Source organism: Cervus elaphus, chromosome 19 (assembly GCF_910594005.1).
Source record: "Cervus elaphus chromosome 19, mCerEla1.1, whole genome shotgun sequence".
Taxonomy (NCBI): Eukaryota; Metazoa; Chordata; class Mammalia; order Artiodactyla; family Cervidae; genus Cervus; species Cervus elaphus.
This window is the reverse complement of record NC_057833.1, coordinates 91,713,588-91,736,789: the sequence shown is the minus strand read 5'-3', so window position 1 is coordinate 91,736,789 and position 23,202 is coordinate 91,713,588. Positions and strand designations below refer to the sequence as shown.

The following is a 23,202-nucleotide window of genomic DNA, read 5'->3' as shown; positions in this document are numbered from 1 at the left end:
GTGCTTTCCCTTCATAGCCCTTAAATTATAATAAACTTTTTAGATTTTTTAAAAATTAGATCTACCCAACTGTATGCCCTATGAAGACAGGGACCGTGTCTTCTCTGTTCTAGTTGCCCCAGAAGGGAAATAACTCACACTCACATAGGGTTCTGTTTCCTCAAGCCTCATGAGACTTTTTTTAATACTTATTTATTTGGCTGTGTCAGGGCTTAGTTGCAGCACACAGGATCTACATTACATCATACAGGATCTTTGGTTGCTGCTCAGGAGCTCCAGAGGGTGCAGGCTCAGTTGCCCCACAGCATGTGGGATCTTAACTCCCCACCCAGGAATCAAACCTTCATCCCCTGCATTGGAAGGTGGATTCTTAACCACTGAACCACCAGGGAAGACCCAAGCTCCTTGAGATGTTTAGTTTGCTCTAGGCAAGAAAGACTGCAGGCCTGGCCCCAGGAGTAGATGCTGAGCTTTCATGAAATGGGAGGTGGGGGAGGAGATGTATTCTTGCTCTGAGGAGAACAGCATATCTCTTGGACCCCCGAGATGCTCTTCACGGAGTCCCACATAAAACTGAAAGACATAAACTGCCCCCTCTCCTTCCTCTGTTCCATCTGGCTTATGGAATAACTGAAACTAGCCTGGTCTACTGTGATGGCTGCTGGGGAGGAAAGCCTAAACGTCAGTGGAAAATCTCAGTGCTGCCTCAGACTTTAAACATTGGGTTTCTTGTGCAATTTGATTTTTGTTCCCTCCAGTTTTCTAGACAGAGAACTGAAAAAAAAGGGGCCCTAAACAGATGCAGCCGTGGAAAATTCAGGGCCCTCATTCCAGTTCACAGCCTGCATGGGTGCTGCTTAACTTAAGCAAGCCGCACTTACTGGGGAGGGGTCCAGGCTTACTCAGTAATAAAGACTCCTGAAGAGAGCTCAGGTCCACCAGAGACATGAGAAGAGGGGTCTGGGGCCCCACTGTTCACAGAGGCTGGGCTCAGGTCAGCCGCACCGTACCGCAGGTTCACTGCCTAGACTCACCTCAGAAGGCTGGGCCTCAACTCCCCCCCATTCTGTCTCCCCTACTCCTTCCTCCTTTCCTTCCAGGATCTCACCCCCTCTATCCTCTTCCGGCCCCTCCTTCCTCCCCCGCCCAACGCCCCCCTCCCTCTCCGCCGCCCCGCCCTCTCCCTCTCCCTCCCCCCCGCCCCCCTTCTTCCGTCCCTCTAGGCCCCTCCTTTCTCTTTCCTGACCCCCTTTCCCTCCCTCCTCTCACCCCTCTCTCCCCCCAACTTCAATAAAACAGGTCAAATGGCTGTTTCTACTCTAAGAAAATCAAAGATTAGTCTCCACCAGAGTCTTTTTCCAGTTACCTGAAGGCCAAAAGATTCCACACCCAGTAAAGAGTGACCCACTTCACCCCCTGGGTTAGTGAGAAGGGGCCCTGCAGGCCCAGAGGTCACTAATCGTTGAAGAATCAGAGGTATTTTTTTTTTAATAGAAACAACCTCATTTACTGTTGCATCAAAGAATAAAATTATTGTGTGTTTTATTTTTTTTTTCATTTTTTTTTTAATTTTTCATTAGTTGGAGGCTAATCACTTCACAACATTTCAGTGGGTTTTGTCATACATTGATATGAATCAGCCATAGAGTTACATGTATCCCCCATCCCGATCCCCCCTCCCACCTCCCTCTCCACCCGAGAATCAGAGGTATTTTAAACCGGCTGCCTCTGCACTGTGGCTTTCCTTTCACAGGCTAGCGCATCTGCAGGACTGGTGGCTTCCACCTGCCTCCCCTCCCCCACGCAGAGAGCAGAACTAGGGCCCTAAAGAAGAGTTTCCGGGGGCAGGAGGGCAAGGAAAGACTCCAAAGCTCTGGAGGTGGTGGTGTTCTCAGGAAAGGCTCTGGCGGAGCTTGAGCAAGTGGCTGGGGCCCTGAGCCACCACCCCCCACCCCATCCTGCTTGCCACAGGCAGAGGCCCACTGCCCAGAGCAGAGGAAGTTCAAGCTCCAGGCCCTCACATGCTCCGGCCCTCCCAAGGCCCTGGGAAGAGCCCCAGCATTGTGTTCCCAGGGTCCTATGTTTTTGTAAGAATTGCAAAAGGAATAGATTTTAACCACTGTTGAGTTGGATCGCTGTTTCTTTCTACTACCGTTTCCTCTTGGTCTTACTTCGCCCCGGTCAGATGGCTCTGGTGTGGCCCTGGGCGTCTGGGGGGTCTGACCAAGGGGAAACTGAATTGGGAGTGCATTTAGCTTATATTCAGTGGGGTTTTGTGGTCTGCCCTTCACTCTGTGAAGGGCAAGTCACTGCTCGTCCTTCTGCAGGGACCGCTCACAGGAACAGTGCCACGAGGCTGAATCCAAATTGAACGTGTTCTATGGTACCTGGCTTCACAAGTCTATGGTTAGCGGAGGAAAAACAAGGCTTGAAATGCCCTGAGCCAGAAGCTAGTCTGTGGAAAATTCTTCCAGTTGTGAGATGTGTAAAATTCGAAGTGGAGGATTCCATTCTCATCAATGCGCCGTCAAAATAGAAATTCAAGAATGCTTATATTCAGTGATGCAGCACTTACACTGATAAATGTACTGGGTAGTAGTGGTGATGAGAATCGCTTGAAGGGAAATTTATCAGAAATCTTGTCTTTTCAGGGTACTAATCTTTAACTGGATTGCACACAGCAAGTGTGTCTGTGTTAGGAAGCATGCTATAATGACTCCCAATTATTAATAATTTCCATCAGTCTTGCTAGAGGAAAGACTACCTTATCTTCCCATTCTCTCTTATACAAAGTCATTATATCATGTAAACAGAGTAAGAAAGTATGCAGGCAAAACTCAGGAGGAAAAGTTATTTTAGAGGTGTATCAGACAGTAAATTAATTAGAACATTATACATCTTATAGATTTTGAGATGTCTGTTGCACAGATTTTAAAATTATGAATTGTGTTACAATTTATTTTCTTGTTGTCAAGAGTCACTTTCATACCTCATTTCGTATTTGTATTTTTGCATTAATTTGCTTAAAGAGAGCCCCCGAAATAGTATAAGTCCCACAGACCTGAATCCTCCCTACTGCCAGCCTCCATGAGCATCTGGACGAAATATCAGATTTTTCACTAAATACAATATTGTAAAGCAACTAAAAAAACCTTTTTTTTTTGGTTTCTGTCCTGGGAAGCCTGCTGCAGCCCAGGCCCCCACATCCCCGGAGCAGTGTGGTCAGTGAGTCCTGCCACGGAAGCAGGTGGCCCTCCCTCCAGGAGCCCTGTTTGGGGGCCGGGGAGGTCTTTCCCTGAGGGCTTGGCTCCCAGGTCCTCTTGCTGGGAAAGACAGCAGCGGGGACCAGCTGTCGGTGCTCCATTTCACCAGCTGTACAGAGGCCCAGCTGTGTGAGTTCTCCTTTTCCCATAAATCTGTTTGATGTTCTCTGGATTCAGGGAGAGGTACGAGGGTTTTCTGCCAAACCGGTCCTCTGATTCGTATTCTGTTTGGTTCAGGTGGTCTGACCCAAGAGACTGTCTCGTCTCATCTGCACAAGACCCTCACCAGTTCTCTGTTCTCTTTAACAGGGTTGGTGTGGACCTGGATGAAGATCAGAAGGAGGAACCCTCCTCACACCAGGCAAGTCAAAGGGCTAGAGGCATAGAGAACAACCTGAGCTGTTCTGTTTCATAGCCTGGAAGCCCCATTCTAAAGGGGGCTATTTCCTCAGATAAAACAAATCAAGATGACTATAAAATATGTGGGAATTCAGGGTGTCTATAATCTGTGTATAACCTCTAGAGTGCTTAGGACCAGCAGACACTTGTGCCCTCTTTGCGGCCTCAGAAAGCCTGGACACTGCAGTGTAGGAGCAAAAGCACAGCTCTTGGAATCAGGCAGCCTGGAGTTCAAATCCCTGCCCAGCAACTTGCTTGCTGTGGTCATTTCAGTGAAATTGATTTGATGCATGTTCTACACATGTGGGGCACAAAACAGATGGGCCTGCTTCTCCTGCATGACTTCTCATGTATCAGGCTGAGGTATACAGAAATACAGAAACGTTAAAAATCTGCAAAAGCGGAGCCTGAAAATCCTAAGGGAAAACAATTCAAGACAACATGCTGTCATCTCAAGTAAGAGAAGTATCGTCTCCAAACTTTGGACTTGAATCTAACATCAGAGTGAAATCTGCCATGAGCAATTTCGCTTTAGTTGTTTTTCACTTGGTACCCAACATTAACACCTGTGTAGCCATGTTGCACCTTTTGCTGAAATTGCAGGTAGACAGACATGAAGTCACAGGTATAATAACATCATAAATAAGTGATGCTGCTTAATGAATCGTGTCCTGATCCTATCTGAATTTGAAGAGAATCCATCTCTTTTATCTCGTGGTTTCTTCCTACCATCACATCAATGAGGCACGGCTGGTTAGTGCTGCCAGGCAAAATGCTGCCGCTTTCCTGGTTCACACAAAGAAGGAAGGATGCTATATGCTCTACAATAAGGGCTGGAAAATTAAGTTGGCAATGATCCGGCTCATATGCACTTTGAATTTCTTTTGCCACATGTGTTCCAAGGTCAGGCTGGTGCTGTTTTCACTGACTTTACTGCCCAGGAAAGACACCTAACTGCAGGACTGAGCCCAGCAGGGGTGTCAGAACACTGGGCTTAGGGCCAGAGTATTGACCTTCGAAAGGTGATCAAAACCATCTCCTTACACTGGTGAGCTGTAATGAGTCGTCAGGAAGGGCTGGTGGTTAAGATTTTCACAAAGCATTTTATATCATGCAGGTCAACTAATCCCTTCTCCTACTTTCAAGCAAAGCTTTAATCTAAGTTTTGTCCTGCTCCCATATCTTTTTCTTTAAAAGAAAGTGATAGAATAAGAAAATTCATCAAAGAAAACTCTTCATCTTCCTCTAACTGCCTAATACTTTACAGTTACATGTAATTATTGGTAAGATTATCTGCTAGCTTAAATTTTTTCTTTTATAATTTAAATGAATTTTATTTTCACTCATTCACACCATCGTCAATTTAGTAATAATTCTTACCTGAAAATACTTTTAATCAGTTGAAAGTACTTTTTTGTTGTTCTTAGATAAATGAGATATGCCACATAGTACAGTGAAAATTGTACCCCAGTGGCTGAGTGACGAAGAATCCAACTGCCAACGCGGAAGACGTAGGTTCGATCCCTGGGTCAGGAAGATCCCCTGGAGAGGGAAATGGCAATCCACTCCAGTATTCTTGCCTAGAAAATTGCATGGACAGAGGAGCCTGGCAGGCTACATGGGGTTGCAAAAGAGTCAAACATGACTTGGTGACTAAACAACAACAGTGAAAACTACATGGTATTTGGATCTTCGGCAAGCTTTTTACATCTTTGAATCTTAATTTTCCTATTTATATAACGCAAATGATAATGATGTCTACTTCTTCAAGTTGTTAAAACAACCAAGTGAAATTATATTTATGAAAACTACCTAACTTAATCTCATTAAAACCATCTTATCTCACAAACAATTTAATGAAGCAGCTTATACCACCACATATGATAAAATAATAGTGAAATATTTTTAAGAATTTTAAAATTCAGTTTAAAAAATTTATAAAACCAGGAAGACAAAAACCAGAGAAGTAAAAAAAAAATCATAAATAAAAGATCATAAGGTCCTATATACTTGCTAAAGTTAAGCCACAAGTAAGCTTGTTGGTAGTCAAAGATGGGGGAAGGGAAATAATAATCAGCAATATACTAAGTCATTACACTTAGAGAGAAAAATTACACTCACTCCCCAAGCTGTACAAAGCTTCATAGATCACAATGCTTTAAAAGAATTTTCTCACTTGAGGCTTCCCGTAGAGGACATGTGATGAGGTGTCTAACTAACCTCCATGTAATTTGCATGGTTTCTACTGCTCTTCTGCTACTTAAAAATAGTTTTAATTTTAAGAAGTGTCCTGGAAGTGTTCTTATTCATGCTGTTTGACTACTAAGATAACTACATTTCAGATAAAGGTTTTCATCACATTTTGCAATAATTTTTATTTTCAATGTCAAGTACAGGAAACAGTGGGCTCAGGCCACAAGTAACAAACCACAATACCCATGCAGCTGCCATTTAGCCTGGACAAAGGGGATTTTGGGGGACTTTTCAAACCATGTATCAAAAACCTCTTTGCCCTCATTTTGCCTGACAGCTCTTTGCTTATTATCAGCATCTGTTGCTCTGACTATAGAGCATTAATTTAATTCTTAGAAGGATTGTATTTTTCCACTCAGTTTGCATTTTATTAAATTGGCTTTGCATTAACAAACAGGTATTTTGCACTGGTCAACTTCTGAAAAAAATACTTTATTCATAGTTGTTGTTCAGTTGCTTGGTCATATCCAGTTCTTTTGCAACCCCATGGACTGTAGCTCGCCAGAAACCTCTGTCCATGGGATTTCCCAGGGCAGAATACGGGAGTGGGGTGCTATTTCCTTCTCCAAGGGATCTTCCCAACCCAGGGAACAAACCCGCATCCCCTGCATTGGCAGGTGGATTCTTTACCACTGAGCCACCAGGGAAGCTCACCTTATTTTTAAGTTACCAAGAGCTTAAATTTTCAGATAATTATGGCAATTACTGATCATAATTTTGACCACTCTCAAAATCAATAATAAGCTTATGTAATGACATGTACATATCCTTGAAGGAATTCCCTCTTTCTCTGTTTCTGGAGTGTAAAATAGCCTTTGGAAAGTATGAACTTGCAGCTGTGACTACCCAGCCGTGTCACGATTTTCCTTTTTGCCTTGTAACACCTTGAAAGTGTGAATGGTATTATGTTCTTACCCATTCCAAACCCAGAAGCTTTAAAAAGCATGTTCCACAAGCAGATATTAAACTTTAAATATATACTGTATGCAAATGTGCTACTTCAAGAAATGAAAGGTATTGCAGCTGTGAAAATTTATTTCTCTTAAATGTAAAAATATAAAAATAGAAACACCCTCAGACAAACTTCCCCCCTTGACAGGAAGTTTTCCTTGTACTTGATGCTGTGTCCTTGGCAGCACAGCATTACAGAAAAGGTAAGGCTCATTGGAGCACCGTACCTGCCTTCTTAGTTCAATAGAAAATTCCTGCTACCCAAGAAGGGCCACCACTCTTGCTTCTCTTTTTCCTGCTTGCTATCTTTCATGATCATCCTGTTATTTGTAGAGTGCTAACTATTGCTGTTAACATTTCTGAATGTTAATACTTCAGCTGTGTTAACTCATTTACCCGGATAAACCTATGGGTAGGTGCTATTATTGTGTTTGTATTTTAAATAAGGAAACTGTATACAGAGAATTTAAATAACTTGCTGAAGGACATGTAGTGAGAAGAAGTGAAATTTGAACCCAGATAATCTGATTTTAGAACTTCCACTCTTAATGGATGTGCATGCATCTGTTCATTCATTCATTCATTCATTCGTGTAAGCCACCCATGTCAGGCAGGAATCTAAGTGTGAGGAGGATGCATCAGGTACCAATTCAAAGTCTTCACCCTCACAGAGCTTATATTCTAGTGGCGGACACAGAGAAGAAAGTGGTAAACCTCTATACACTGTCAGTTCAGAGAATAATAACAACAGAGCAGGGAAGAGGATGGAGAACAACAGAGAGGCTATGGCTGGCTTCCTTTCTGGGGAAGTGGCCTTTAGTGAGACACCTGAACAATGTGCAGAAGTGAGATGCGCACAGAGGCTCTGGGGTAAACGGGCCAGGCAGAGGGATCGTCAAGGATGACGTCACAGTGGGTTATGTTGTGCTCCATACACAACAGGCAAACCAGTGTAGCTGGAGCCGAGGGAGTAAGGTGGAAGCAAATGGAGCTGGAGTGGGAGAGACCAAGAGGGGCCAGATCATTGGCCATGGTGGTGGATTCATTTCATTCTATGTATGATGGAAGCAAAAACGTGCAAGTTTGGGACTTAGAGCAACTTTTTTAAAAACTCATTTTTCTTCCATTTCCAACTCTGCCAACTGTTGTTGTTTAGTTGCTAAATTATGTCTGACTCTTTCGAGACCCCATGGACTGTAGCCCTCCAGGCCCCTCTGTCCATGGGATTCTCCAGGCAAGAATACTGGAGTGGGTAGCCATTCCCTTCTTCAGGGGATCTTCCCTTCCCAGGGATTGATCCCACAACTCCTGCTTTGGCAGGTGGATACTTTACACTGAGGAAGCCCTGTCAACAGATTAACAATTAACTGTCAACAAGTAACAAGGAGGTTGATTTTCATCTTTTCAAATATAACTTTATTTTTAACACTCTGATTGTATCTCTATGTGCTCTCTTAAGGCTAACTTCCGATTTTATTTTTGCTTCTGAAAATCCCTTCACTGAAATTCTGATTTTGGTTGTCATTTATGCTTGTGTGTAACCTGGGTAGATCAGTTCTGGTCACTGTAGCTTAAGGAAGTCAAAGCAGAGCTGAGAAAGGTCCAGAGAAGGGCAGCTTCAATGAGCAGAGGGAGTTTAAAAGAATCAGGGTTTCTCCAGCAGAAGGACTAGCACCAAGAAGGGCTACAATGAAATGTCTTTAAAAATATGGAGCATGTGAATCAGGTGAATGAAGAGTTGTATGCCAAACCCCAGAAAACCATAACCTAGAACACCCTTAAAGCTGAAAAAGCTCATTTAGAGAAGAATAAAAGTACTTGTTGTTCTGCACAATTGACACTTAGTACTCAGAGTCATCTGGAGTTACAAGACTGGAAATACAAGTAGGTTCAGGAGGGAAAGAGATTCATTAACAGATGGTAGGGTCATCTAGTCATTAGGTGATATTTAATTTTGCCTTGTGATTATTTTCTAATATTTCTAACAAACTTATAGGAAACAGAATAAAGATTCCCACAAATATGTCCCTCAGATTTAACAATTATCAATATTTTTTCATACTTGCTATTGGAGTTGGCCTCATAGAATGGGAATCCTATGGTACATGCCAACAAATATTTCAGAAATAAAATACTAGCCTCTAAAAGGCTTCCCTGATAACTCAGTTGATAAAGAATCCATCTGCAATTCAATAGACCCCAGTTCAATTCCTGGGTCAGGAAGATCCACCGGAGAAGGGATAGGGCTACCCAGTCCAGTCATCTTGAGCTTTCCTTGTGGCTCAGCTGATAAAGAATCCACAATGTGGGAGATCTGGGTTTGATCCCTGGTGTGGGAAGCCTCTAAAATTGATCTGATCCATATGAGAGTTTTTTTTTTTCTTTTAATGTTATTGCAACTAATAGTTCTGTGCGAAAAAGTAAATGACTATTTCAGAGCAAGTATCTTGGGTATTTCTGTGGTCAACACTGAATTTATTTTGGTTTTACTTATTCATGCTTATACACTGAAAAGAATACAACCTACCCACTACTATTTTTACTGAGTAGGACTAAATTCCATGTACACACATACATGCCTTACCTGCAGTTTCTATAATTACATGCTCTAGAAAGCAAAAATAATAAGGAAGAGGAAGCAGAAGAAGATGGTAGCTACTATTTAGTGATTAGGCACCATATATAAAATGACATTTAATTTCTAAATTTGTAAAACTCAACAGTGGCCACAGGACTGGAAAAGGTCAGTTTTCATTCCAATCCCTAAGAGAGGCAATGCCAAAGAATGCTCAAATTCCCACACAATAGCACTCATCTTACACCCTAGTAAAGTAATGCTCAAAATTCTCCAAGTCAGGCTTCAGCAATACGTGAACCATGAACTTCCAGATGTTCAAGCTGGTTTTAGAAAAGGCAGAGGAACAAGAGATCAAATTGCCAACATCCACTGGATCATTGAAAAGCAAGAGAGTTCCAGAAAAAGATATACTTCTGCTTTATTGACTATGCCAAAGCCTTTGACTGTGTGGATCACAATAAACCGTGGAAAATTCTTCAACAAATGGGAATACCAGACCATCTGACCTGTCTCTTGAGAAACCTGTATGTAGGTCAGGAAACAACAGTTAGAACTGGACATAGAACAACAGACTGTTTCCAAATAGGAAAAGGAATACATCAAGGCTGTATAATGTCACCCTGCTTTTTTAACTTATATGCATCATGAGAAACACTGGGCTGGAAGAAGCACAGCTGAAATCAAGATTGCCGGGAGAAATATCAATAACCCAGATACGCAGATGACACCACCCTTATGGCAGAGAGTGAAGAGGAACTAAAAAGCCTCTTGATGAAAGTGAAGGAGGAGAATGAAAAAGTTGGCTTGAAGCTCAACATTCAGAAAACTAAGATCATGGCATCTGGGCCTATCACGTCATGGCAAATAGATGGGGAGACAGTGGAAACAGCAGCTGACTTTATTTTGGGGGGCTCCAAAATCATTGCAGATGGTGATTGCAGCCATGAAATTAAAAGATGCTTACTCCTTGGAAGGGAAGTTATGACCAACCTAGATAGCATATTAAAAAGCAGAGACATTACTTTGCCAACAAAGGTCCATCTAGTTAAGGCTATGGTTTTTCCAGTAGTCATATATGGATGTGAGAGTTGGACTGTGAAGAAAGCTGAGCACCGAAGAATTGATGCTTTCGAACTGTGTTGTTGGAGAAGACTCTTGAGAGTCCCTTAGACTGCAAGGAGATCCAACCAGTCCATCCTAAAGGAGATCAGTCCTGGGTGTTCATTGGAAGGACCGATGCTGAAGCTGAAACTCCAATACTTTGGCCACCTCATGCAAAGAGTTGACTCATTGGAAAAGACCCTAATACTGGGAAGGATTGAGAGCAGGAGGAGAAGGGGATGACAGAGGATGAGATGGCTGGATGGCATCACCAACTCGATGGACATGGGTCCGGGAGTTGGTGATGGACAGGGAGGCCTGGTGTGCTGCAGTTCATGGGGTCACAAAGAGTCGGACATGACTGAGCAACTGAACTGAACTGAATCTCTAACTTGACCAATCAATATGCATATTATAAACCTCACTTTTTTAAGAATAAAGCTTTTATTTATTTAGTTATGGCTGCACTGGATCTTTGTTGCTGCGTGGCTTTCAATAGTTGTGGCAAGCAGGGGCTACTCTCTAGTTGCAGAGTGCAGGCTTCTCATTGCAGTGGCTTCTTTTATTGGAGAGCATGGCCTCTAGGGCCTGTGGGCTTTGATAGTTGCTGCAGAGTGGCTCAGTAGTTGTGGCACATGTGCTTAGTTGGGATCTTTCTGGACCAGGGATCAAACCCACATCCCCTGTATTGGCAGATGGATTTTTAACCACTTGACCACCAGGGAAGTCCTAAATCTTATTTTATGAAGGGTGAAATTGGAGTTCCAAGAATTAAACCAACTTTCCCAAGACAACATAAAAGTTCCAGCCACTGCAACAATACCCAAACTCAATTTCTAGTTCCACAGCTCATGAAACTGTTGTTCTCAGCTTGAATTGTTCTCTGCTTAGACTCTACCTCTTCACACTACCATTGGGAAAGGGCCTCCTGGAAGAACAAAAGAATAATATAAGGCTCATTTCATTTGTTTTCCTTCTTTCAAGGATCACAGTCCTTTGCTGCCTGAACTCTAGCACGTATTTATGGTACCAGTTATTCTATCAGCCATTATGTATTTTGAAAGTCGTTCTGTAGACGGAAACATTGTTCTGTTTCATTTCATTTTCAGGTAAAAATATAACACTCTGCTCAGTTCAGTTCAGTTGCTCAGTCGTGTCCACCTCTTTGCGATCCCATGGACTGCAGCATGCCAGGCTTCCCTGTCCATCACCAATTCCTGGAGCTTACTCAAACTCATGTCCATAGAGTCAGTGATGCCATCCAACCGTCTCATCCTCTGTCATCCCCTTATCCTCCTGCCTTCAATCTTTCCCAGCACTCAAATCACAAGTCTAAATGTAAGGCCCTTCCTTATCTTTGCTATGGTGTTTGTGATTTGTAGTACTGTCATTGGGGGATAGCATAAGCTAGGATCTTCTTGTTCCAAAGTACCTTTTCAACTCCAGTACCTTTTACATGTAGAACTTATAATTCTATTAGTAGTATGTAGTTGTATCAGGCTTATACTACTGGACAATAAATTGTCCTGAAAATTAGTGGCTTGAAATAACAAACATTTATTACCTCACAGTTTCTATGGGTCAGGAATTTGAGAGCAAATTAGCTGAGTGTTTCTGTTGCAGGGTCTCTCCTGAGGTTGCAGTCAGGATGTTAGCCAGAGTTAGTCATCTGAAGGCTCGCCTGGGGCTGAAGGATCCACTTCCATGTCGGCAGGAGGCCTCAGTTCCTTGCTAACTCCTCAAGGAGACTCAGACCCTTACCACGTAGATTTCTCCACAGAGCTGCTTGAGTGTCATCACAATATGGTAGCTGACTTCCCTCAGAGCTTCAAGACAGACAGCAAGGAGGAAACCACAATGCCTTTTTATGACCTACTCTTGGATATTCACCATCCCTTCTGCTCCATTCTATTGATTAAAAATGAGTCACTTAAAAAAAAATGAGTCAGTAAATATGGTCCACACTCAATAGGAAAGGAAATTAGTCTCCATTTTTTTTAACTCATATCTACTATTTATTGGACAATTTGTGAAGCACTATGCAACCAGTCCATCCTGAAGGAGATAAGTCCTGGGTGTTCACTGGAAGGACTGATACTGAAGCTGAAACTCCAGTACTTTGGCCACTTCATGCAAAGAGTTGACTCATTGGAAAAGACCCTGATGCTGGGAGGGATTGGGGGCAGGAGGAGAAGGGGACGCCAGAGGAAGAGATGGCTGGATAGCATCACCGACTCGATGGGCATGAGTTTGAGTAAACTCTGGGAGTTTGCGATGGACAGGGAGGCCTGGAGTGCTATGATTCATGGGGTCACAAAGAGTTGGACACGACTGAGCAACCGAACTGAGCTGAACTGAATGCTACCTGTCACATACATTATTTCAGGTGTTTCTCACGGAAGCCCTATGAGGTAGGTATTGCATCCACATCTCACAGAGAATACAACAGTTTCAGAAAAATAAGCCACTTGCCCCTGATCACACTGCAAGGGAGAAAGTCTCCATCTTTTAAAGGAATAGGTACCAAAGAGTTTGTGAATATGTTTTTAAATCACCAAAGTATTATATTTACCCGAGCCAAACAATTTATTTTCACTGAATTAACTTGAATCCTTTGTACAGACAAAATTATTTTTGAAGCAGTCCCCATCCTTTTTTTGTGGTAATGAAGTTATGAGTTTAGCCCATCTGATCATATATCTGTGATGTCTAAGTTTCCTCTTGGCGGTTCTATTCATCCTTGTCTGGTTGTTTCCTTCATTTTTTTTTTCTAAGCATGTATTTTCTGACTATACCTTCTTGGGAACATTTATGAATTTATCATGGTGTGGGGAAGGTAGAAATGTTTGCATAAAATACTATTTGGAGGCTAAGAATTAAAATTACTTTTTAAAACATAAATTTGAAAAAAATTCCCTTTTCCCCCTCAATTGTATATGTCCCCCCTCTTCAGAACCCAGAAATCTTTCCCTTTAGGGACAGAGACTCTAGTCCTCTCCTTGGTCATCATAAAATCAAGGCAATAAATTTTAAATTATCACATGAATACATTCCAAACTGGGGGAGATGTCAGGGCAAAAGTACTGCTATCAAATTCCATTCACACTTACTACTGGAAAAAGTGCTCTGGAACCATAAGGAAACCTACAGACTTATTATGATAATTACCTGTCATTTTCATCATTCTGTACAACCTCCATTGACTTTAGTATTGAATACGAAATCTTGAGAAACAGAAAGGAAAATCTCTCTCTTAATCCACTGAATCCCCATGATTCCCATATGATTAGCCCATATGAATTAGCCCACATGAATCCCATATGATTAGCCCAGAGCAGAGGTTCATCTGGTTCACTTAGCAAAGGTCTCTCGTTTGAATATTGATAGAGGAATGTATTTACATTGGCTTAGTTCTTTCTCACTAAGGTTAATACAACAAACAATCGCCTCTTGCTTCAGGGTCTGGTTTTCAAAGATTTCTTGCCAGAGCCTTTTGTTTTCTCTCAGGGGTCCAAATAAGCATAAAACAAAGAGTACCTTCATAATTTTCCTCTTGCTCCCTCTCTAGGGTGTTGCTAGAGGGGTCACTTAAAAGACAACTACTCCCTCCCTGCTGCGCTCGTCCACTTCCCACCCTCTGATCTAGTCCCTTGTTTAAGGAGAAAAAGGAAAGACATCTAATGCCCCGGTCATTTGTACATTTTCCCAGAAATAGAGGATAATAAAGGAACCCGAAATTGCACATATATCAAACACTCTGCCTCTTAGAAGTATCAAGGGCAAATAAAAGCTAAGATTCAATGCCCTTGAATCTCCAGTTCCCATTTACAGCTATGAAACATGAGATTCAGGGTTGGAAAGTGTATCATTATTATTGAATGGGAGACAGTTGAGAGAACTCAAATCTTGGTCTTCAGTTTCTGGATCCTCCGCTTTTTCCAACATGTGTGCCACTTCCTCTCTGGCATCCAAGAACTCAGATGAGAAGATATATTGCTAGCAGTAAAGAAAATATCACCATGTTCTAGATTTTTCTGATGACGGCTCACATCCATTGTCCTGGATGTCCTCACATCCATCTGATCTCAGCTTCAGAATAATCTAGGTAAATTGATGCTACCTGCTGTCCTCTGCCCATCTGAGCCCCCTCAGGGGCTTGCCCTCCACGCTGCCTCATCAGATACTTCCCATGTTCCTGGGTGGCTGCAAAGGCTGGCCTTCCCTTGGAACATTTATCTTCAACCCCCAGTGAACAAGCAGAGCACATAGTGGACTAACTCATTTATTTCTCCTCATTTATTGATGGCCTTTCATAACCAAGTTATTAAGTCATCAATAACTTCAGAGAAATAAATGAATGAATCCAGAACTGGGCCAACAGATATTTAAGACATACACTGAACATTTTATCTCAGATCAGCAGAAAAAATCAATGCTGGGCCCTCAGTGGTGTTTTCCTTACCTGGAAATACATGTTCTATATTTTATTCTAATGGAAACCCAGTTTATTTCTCAACAAAGTAGTGAAATGAGTAACATCTCCAGTATCCCAAGTAAATTAAAGTTTGAAAAATAGATTACAAGTGTTAACATTTTCCCCAAAATACCATCTAATATGTGTTGCTCTCATCAGCTGGCAAAAAAAAAAAAAATAGTTCTGGAAGATTTGCCAGAAATAGATTATAAACTCTTTCGGGAGCATTTGTAAGTTCTGATATATTCCCCTCAGGAGATAAAATAAGATGAAAAGGAGATGGAAATGGGAGTGAAAGGCAGGGAAGGTTTCTAAAACCCTGAGAAACCCCTGAAACCAGTATTTAGGAGTCTAGAGAAATTTATAACACTAAAGTTAAGTTTCTATACAGGTACTTTCTGACCTGTCAGTGGTTCAGCCACCTGAGAGGAGCCATGTATTTTCATTATGTTTAGGGGTATATACAGCTGCTCTGTCTCAACCTTGGGTTGAGACATTTGTTCTAGTTTGCGCTTCACTAACCCCAGGGCCCCATGATAGGAATCTTGGCTGCTGCTGAGAAGCCACAAGTGTGGCTGGAAACCACTCTGTGCCACAGTTGCCTCAGTTTCCTCATCTGTAAAGTGGGAATAATAATATACAAGAAGAACTCTGAATAGTGTCTGGCACATGGTATCTGTTCAAGAAATGTCAGCTATTATTGTTGCTGTCATTAATGATAATACAGTATTTTCCATATGGTTAGGACCTCAGAAACCAGTCAATCTAATTTCCTCAATTCACTTTACAGACAAGGAGACTGCAACCCAAATAGCTTATCAAGCAATGTACATTCTTTTCAAAATGTAAAGGCTGAGTCAGAGACCAGCAGAAAGAACATCATCTTTGTTTTTATTAACTTTTTATTTTGTATTGGAGTATAGACTATTAACAATGCTGTGATAGTTTTAGATGGACAGCAAAGGATATTGTCATACATATACATGTATCCATTCTCCCCTAAACTTCTCTCTCATCCAGGCTGCCCCATAAAATTGAGCAGATTTCCCTGTGCTATATAGTAGGTCCTTATTGGTTATGCATTTTATATGTAGCAATGTGTACATGTTGGTCCCAAACTTCCTAACTATCCCTTCCCCACTCCTTCCCCCTGGCAACCAAAAATTTGTTCTCTAAGTTTGTGAGTCTGTTGCTGTTAAAATATCATCTTTGGAATCCATTAGTCGTACATTCAAATTCCAGCTCTGTAGCTTGCTCACTGTGTGACTTTGGACTCACCTCTTCTCTTTGAGTCTCGCTACATCCTCACTTGTAAAATAGGTATAACACAACTTACACTGATGAATTGCTGTGAAAACTGAAAAATAATGACTGAAAAAGTTAATGACCAGATAATGTGACCAACACACTGCCTAGGAATTAATGAGCATTCCATAGCTGAGGACTATTATGGCAAATGTCATTCAATTGGGCTACTGCAGAGTTGGGGCTAGAAGCCTGGGCCCCTGACTGCCAGCTAAGCTCAGCACTACACAGCCCACCTTAACTTAGAAACAAACAACGAAACAAAAAGACAGAAATTTGCTTAACTCCTTTCTATCAGTTTTCTTCAATGACTATCTTGTCATCAGTAGATGTTACTAGCTATCAAAATTAACCATGCCTCTTGATGGATTAAATTTGTAACTCCTTATTTTTCTTAAAAAGAAAAAGAAAGAAAGCAAAAAAAGCAAGAACACCAGTGTTGGCCCAGAGCTTTTCTACCTAGTTTAGTTTAGGGAGAACAGTTTTACTCTCCCAGCTGAGCCCCAGCTGCTGACCTGTTTGAGAGATGGTGACTCAGAAACAACTTGCAAATGTTGCAAGATGATGAAGAAAACACTAAGTATAGCAGCAACTTTGCCAATCTGACACCTTTTGCAGGGTAGAAATAGCTAGAGAAAGGTTCAGGGAAGAATGGAAATTGAACTGGACACCCTGGTTTCCTTTTAGTGGAAATGTAGTGAATAAATTCTAACTCTAGATAACAGGGCATGGCATTCCAGGTGTATCAGAAAACAGATCTATGAAACTCAAACATCCATGGAAAGATCATGGATGTCCCACTGAGGAGCTTGGGGATGGGGCATGTGGTCAGGTATGTTTGAGAAAAGCTTCCCTTGCAAAAGTTTACAATGCTCACTTATAAATGAAAGATTCTAAAAATTTCTGTAAATAGCAATCCTGTTTAACATGCTCAAACCCACCTTTTCCTGAATCATTAGCACAGAATTTCCATCAACATCACACAGAACAGTGACATGCTAAGGAATGCTATTTAGGAAACTATTCGGTGTTGGAAATCAGAGATCTTCAAACAACCAATGAAAAAGCCTGCCGGTTTGGGTTTTCATTTTATTGTTGAGTTTCTGCTTCAATCATTTTAGACAGAGTTTAGATGGCTACCTAGAAAGGGATCACACTTAAGCTTTCTTACATCCCCATTATGTTTGTGAGGCATGGAACTGAAGCACCTGCTGTGACATGTGTTTCGGAGCAGAATACAGCCTTTTGTGTTCAGTTATTTATCATTAACCATCAGTGGTACTGTCTGCAGAGGGGAATAAAAAGTAAATACATTAAATGAAGCGAATTAACTTAGATTCATCTTAAGGCTGGCTTTGGAGCAGCCAGCGGTTTGTCACTGTCTTCCATGCATCCTGATTTCTTGCGAATGTTCACTTACTACTGGACTGTGAACTCCTGAAACCATTTGGGGATGGAAACCAATGGTCCAAACAAAGCAGTGAAATCCATTTTAATATATAAATGCTTTTAATGATGGAGATAACTGCAACTGATTGAAGTCCAGAATTTTCTTAATATGAGAAATGGGATACAAAGAAAAAGATAAAATGTCACTGAATCTCCTTCATACCACATTGCAATGTTCATTATCATCTACCTCTGTAAAGTTCACAAAAAATTTTCACCTTTTCCCCTTTTGCTCACATTTTCGTCCTGTACTGTTACATAAACACCCACCAAATGCTTTCTTTTTGACCTTCTTAATTCCTTTTCTTCGTCTCTCCCACTGTGGTCCTTTCGGAAAAAAGAGGGGAGGCAAGGGGGCTGGGAGATAAACACATTCAGTTATTACAGGCTTCTTAACAAGAATGTCTGTTTCAAAACTTCAGAATTGAAGGGGAAAGATATCAAAAAATTAACCAGAGCCTTTGATAGTGATCTATCTAAAAGAAAATGAATGAAAACTAGTTTAACAATGATTAGTCTGTTAGCCCTTTAGTCTTGACCTTTTGGTAAATCATAAATAAATACCATCCAACTTTGACAGAAGTAACTGCAAAATTCCCACAACAGCAATCTGACAGAAATAGCATTTTTATTGGTGTTAAAAAAGTGACATTTCTAAGCTGTTTAATAAAACAGGGATTATTAAGAAAAGTAAATGTTGAATTATGCCACAAGAGTCTCATCTGTATGGCAAGATCTATGAGCTAATTGCTTGGCAGCTGCTTCACCATTTAGATAAAAATGCCTCTACCTGGAAAGTTTTTTTTTAAGTGGTTTAATTTGATATATAGTTAAAATATACTAAATACATACTATATATTAATGTTGATATTATATGTCAGTATTTTATATTGATCATTTCTCTAATGACTTCTACTGTCCCTTCTCCAGGAAGCAAATAATTTGGGTAAAAGCACAACAAAATCAGAGAGTGCCTGGCTCTTCAGAATGTGGTATGGCTTTGACCACAAGTATCCTTTGATAATGATCATCTTCCTGATCCTTCTACATGGCAGAGATGAACTTCGAGCACTTCATCACTGAGGTATGTGCCTCTGCTCTGCAAGAAACACCAAAAGGTAAAGTGAATTTGTGACCAAACTGAACCAAAAGAATGATTTCAAATAATCAAAACGTATGTCATTTATACTTCTGTATTACAAAGAGCTAAAGTGAAATCTCTCAGAAACAACTGAATTTGGTGTATGTGTGACAATCTACTATTTCCTAATGCCAGATGATAAAATCGTGGAGTCTTGAAAAATGGACCCATGTTACTAATTTTACTGTTCATCCCTTTGTAAAAATATCTTATTTCTGGTGGAGTCAGTCAGGATGATAAAGCCCCTTCACCCTTCTGCTAGGAACCTATTTATCTGTTTTTGTTTCATGCTGTAAAAAATGAAAGGGGAGGGAGAGAAGGGAGAACGAATGGTCCAAGGAGAAGCGTGAGTCCAGTCATCACACTGTGAAATAATACTGCTTTGTTTTCCAGGAAACACTTGAGTAAGTTTTTTTTCTAGTGAAGGGCAATTTTAAAATTCTAGCAATCAGTGTAAACAGAGAGGCTCAGATACATGTTGCCATGTGACTCACAGGGCTGAGAAGTCAGGCCTGGAGGGCTTTGCCATTGTGAGTTGCAGTAAGCGGTCCATCTCTAATCCCAGGCAAAAGCACCACAGAAGAAAGGAAAGAATTGCACTGAAAATTGAATGTGTTGGGTCTTTGTAGTTGGTTTTCCACAGTCACAAATCCCTCTCCTTTCAGGGAGAAAATGTCAGTCACTGGGTGATTTTAAAGCAGCTTGGCAGTGATTAAAGCCACAGCAGATCAGTGGGAGAGGAAGAAGAATTAAGAACGGGTAAAAGAAAGTCAAAGAATAAGATGAAGAAGAGGTAAAAGTGGAAAGGGAAGAGGAGGCAAAAGAAATACAGGAAATTCACAGCAGAAAGGAAAACAAATAAGAGGAATGACTGTAGAAAAATACAAGAGTGACTCGAATAAGCAAAAATGAATCAAGGTTAAAATTAGAAAGCAATTCTGGGAAAGTAGAAGCATTCCAAGAATTAAGAAATAGAGATGTGAAAGGTAGAGGCTTTCTGAGGCTATGGTTTTATTTTTCCGTATGCCTGTTATCCATGGACAAATATCTTATCTTGCTCAATCTTGAGCTTTCATGGGCAGTGTAAGCTGCCTCCACCCTAAAAGTGGCCCATCTTGGCCATTAACTGCCTCCAGGAGGTGCTGGTACCTCATTAACCACTCACTGGTCCCTGGCTTTTAGCAGGTTATGCAGGTTTATGTTCCAGGTTGTGCTTCTTGTAGAAATATATTTCCCCTGCCATTGCTTAGGTATCTTACCAAATTTGTAAGAAGTTATAAAAATCTTGCTAAAGAGTACATATAAAGGCTGCTTGGTTATGACAAAATGTACAGGAAGGTAATGTTTTGGGGTTCCTGAACCCGATATCTGGCTTATGTGAACAGAGGTTTCCCCATCCATCCAAGCAATGTGCTGGATACCAGCTCAGTGTCCTACAACTCAACTCAATCCTAACATTGTCTACCTGGATACAGTGTCTAATCCTCACTGGTAATGGCTTGATCCCACAAGACTGCTGCCCTCACCGCTTCAGATGCCAGCCACAAGTCCAGGTTGCTACTTACGCTTCCAATCTTTCGGCTACAGGTTGGAGGTTCCATAACCTCCTCCTTGGATTCGATTAATTTGCTAGAAAACTTCACAGAATTCAGAAAAATGTTTTACTTACTAGATGACTGGTTTATTAGAAAAGGATATAACTCAGGAAAAGCCATATGGAAGAAGTGCGCAATAAGAGAAAGGGCATGGAATGCCCATGGACTCTGTGGGTACACCACTCTCCCCAAATCTCCACCTGTTCACCAGTCTCCAAATTCTCCTCAACTCCATCTTTTTGAGGTTTTATGGAGGCTTCATTGCATAGGCACAATGGATGAATCATTGGCCATTGGGGACTGAAATCCATTACCAGCCCTTCCCACATTCCCAGACATGGGAAAGGCAGGGCTTGAAAGTTCCAACCCTCTAATCACGTGGTTGGTTCTCCTGGTATCCAGCTCCTGACCTTAGATGGGGTCCAAACGTCACCCATTAACATAACAAAGGATGCCTTTTTGCTTTCATCACTTAGGAAATTTAGGGATTTTAGGAGCTCTATGACAAAACTAAGGGTGAAGACCAAATTGATATTTCTTATCATAAACCACAATATCACAAAACGGCGAATCAGAAATTAGATAAAAGATGATTCTGTTCAAATTCTGACAGTGTTGTAAGGAATGCTTTACAATGAAGAAAAGAAACAAAATGGGAAAAAATAACTGGGAGACAAGAAAATGAAAGTGGCAACCCTCCCCAAGTTTTATCTTAGAGCACTGACACTAAATTCAGATAATGTCATAGATTTTGTCTCACATTTCACCAGGGGGTTATTTCCGTGTGATTATGGAAGACTAGCAAAAAATGAAAGCGGACTTAACACTCTTAGTAATATCCCTTCTCATGGTAATTTGTCCTCCTGTGCATTCATTCTAGAAATTGCAGGACCACCATCACTGCATAAATATATTTTCTCTTAGACAACAGAACTTTTATATCCCAGTTATGCTCTGAATTCATATCCAGAGAGTAGCAAAACCAACCAATGTCCACTCTGTACACTCTTGATGTATCTGTATTTTTAGAGATAAATTATCCTCTTGGTGTTTATGTCCATTCTATTGTCCCCCCAGAACCCAGGTACTGTGCCCCGTGGACTCATGGGTAGGCTCTGCCAGATGCGATCTCCCGATTCCAGGGTCAGGTTGCCTGGCTCAGGCCAAAACAGAAATTGTGAGGCCAAAAGAAATGGACTATGCAGTTTGGAGCTGCTCAAGTTTCATTTTAGTAAAACTGCATCCTGCAAATGAAGCATCATAAAGAATTACTGACAAAAGAAAAAGAAGAATAAATGAGCCTTTGTATGTACCTTTATCAGTCAGCCTTCTCTAGAGAAACAGAATCAGTAAGGAGTACACACACATACACATATACATGTGTATACCTGTACACATACACATATACATGTGTATACCTATACACATACACGTACATGTATACATACATGTACACATACACGTACACATACACGTACACGTACACATACACTGTACACGTACATGTACATGTACACGTACACATACACGTATACGTACACGTACATGTACACGTACACATGCACGTGCATGTACACGTACACATACACGTACACATGGATTTACTTCAAGGCATTGGCTTATGAGTTTGTGAGGGTGGCAAGTCCAGAATTTGTAGGGTAGGCTCTTAATCTAGAAACTCTCAAGCAGGAGCTAAGATTCAGTAATCTTGAGATAAAATTTCTTCTTCCTCAGGGAAACCTCAGTTTTGCCCTTAAGTCCACCCAACTGATCAGATGAGACCCACTTACGTTCCTGAGGATCATCTCTTTAAAGTGAGCTGACTGTAGATGCTAACCACTCCTACAGAATACCGTCATAGCGACACCTAGATTCAGGTGTTTATTTTAATTGGAGTATAATCGCTTCACTGTTGCATTCATTTCTGCTGTACAGTAACATGAACCAGCTGTAAGTACGCATATATCCCCTCCCTCCTGAGCCTCCCTCCCACCCCTCTAGGTCATCCTAGAGCACCAAGTTGAGCCCCCTGTGTTTACAGTGGCTTTCCACTAGCCATCTGTTTTCATGCGGTAGTTTTAGAGTTTGATTGAATAACAAGGGAGCCTTGTCAAAAAAACATACATCTTAAGTGTCACAGTACTCAGTTCACATTCAATAATTGCCCAATATTCAGACTCAAGGAAGAAAGATCCTCAACTCACTATCAGTATCAACAAAAAACAAGTCACTATTGCCCATATAGTTTTTTCTTTTTTACTTTCTCATAGCATAATTAATATATACTGTTGTTTTTGTTCAGTCACTGAGTCATGTCTTACTCTTTTGCAACCCCATGGATTGTAGCCTGCCAGGCTCCTCTGTCTGTACGATTTCCCAGACAAGAATTCTGGAGTGAGTTGCCATTTCCTTCTGCAGGAGATCTTCCTGACCCAAGGACTGAACCTGTGTCTCCTGTGCAAGAGGTATCTCCTGCCCTGCATGTGGATTCTTTACCTCTGAGCAACCAGGGAAGGCCAGTTAATACACATGCATTCCTGTAAAACTTTTCCAAAAGCTACAGAAGAGTAAAAAATAATAAAAATTAGCATTCCATAAGGATGAACAGGGCTTCCCTGATGGCTCCGAGGGTAAAGCATCTGCCTGCAACGATGGCCAAGGACTGTGTTGAGCGCTTTACATTATAATTTCAT

The 23,202-nt window shown here is 41.3% G+C and overlaps 1 protein-coding gene across 1 annotated transcript in view; it reads left to right on the top strand.

The window, feature by feature from the left end:
* The window catches only part of SLC9A9 (solute carrier family 9 member A9), a 646,928-nt gene that overhangs the window by 514,752 nt on the left and 108,974 nt on the right, over nt 1-23,202 (top strand). Inside the window, exons 13-14 of the mRNA XM_043875249.1 lie at nt 3,573-3,624; nt 18,704-18,783. Of these exons, the coding sequence (XP_043731184.1) occupies nt 3,573-3,624; nt 18,704-18,783 (132 nt within the window). The remainder of the gene's footprint in view (nt 1-3,572; nt 3,625-18,703; nt 18,784-23,202) is intronic.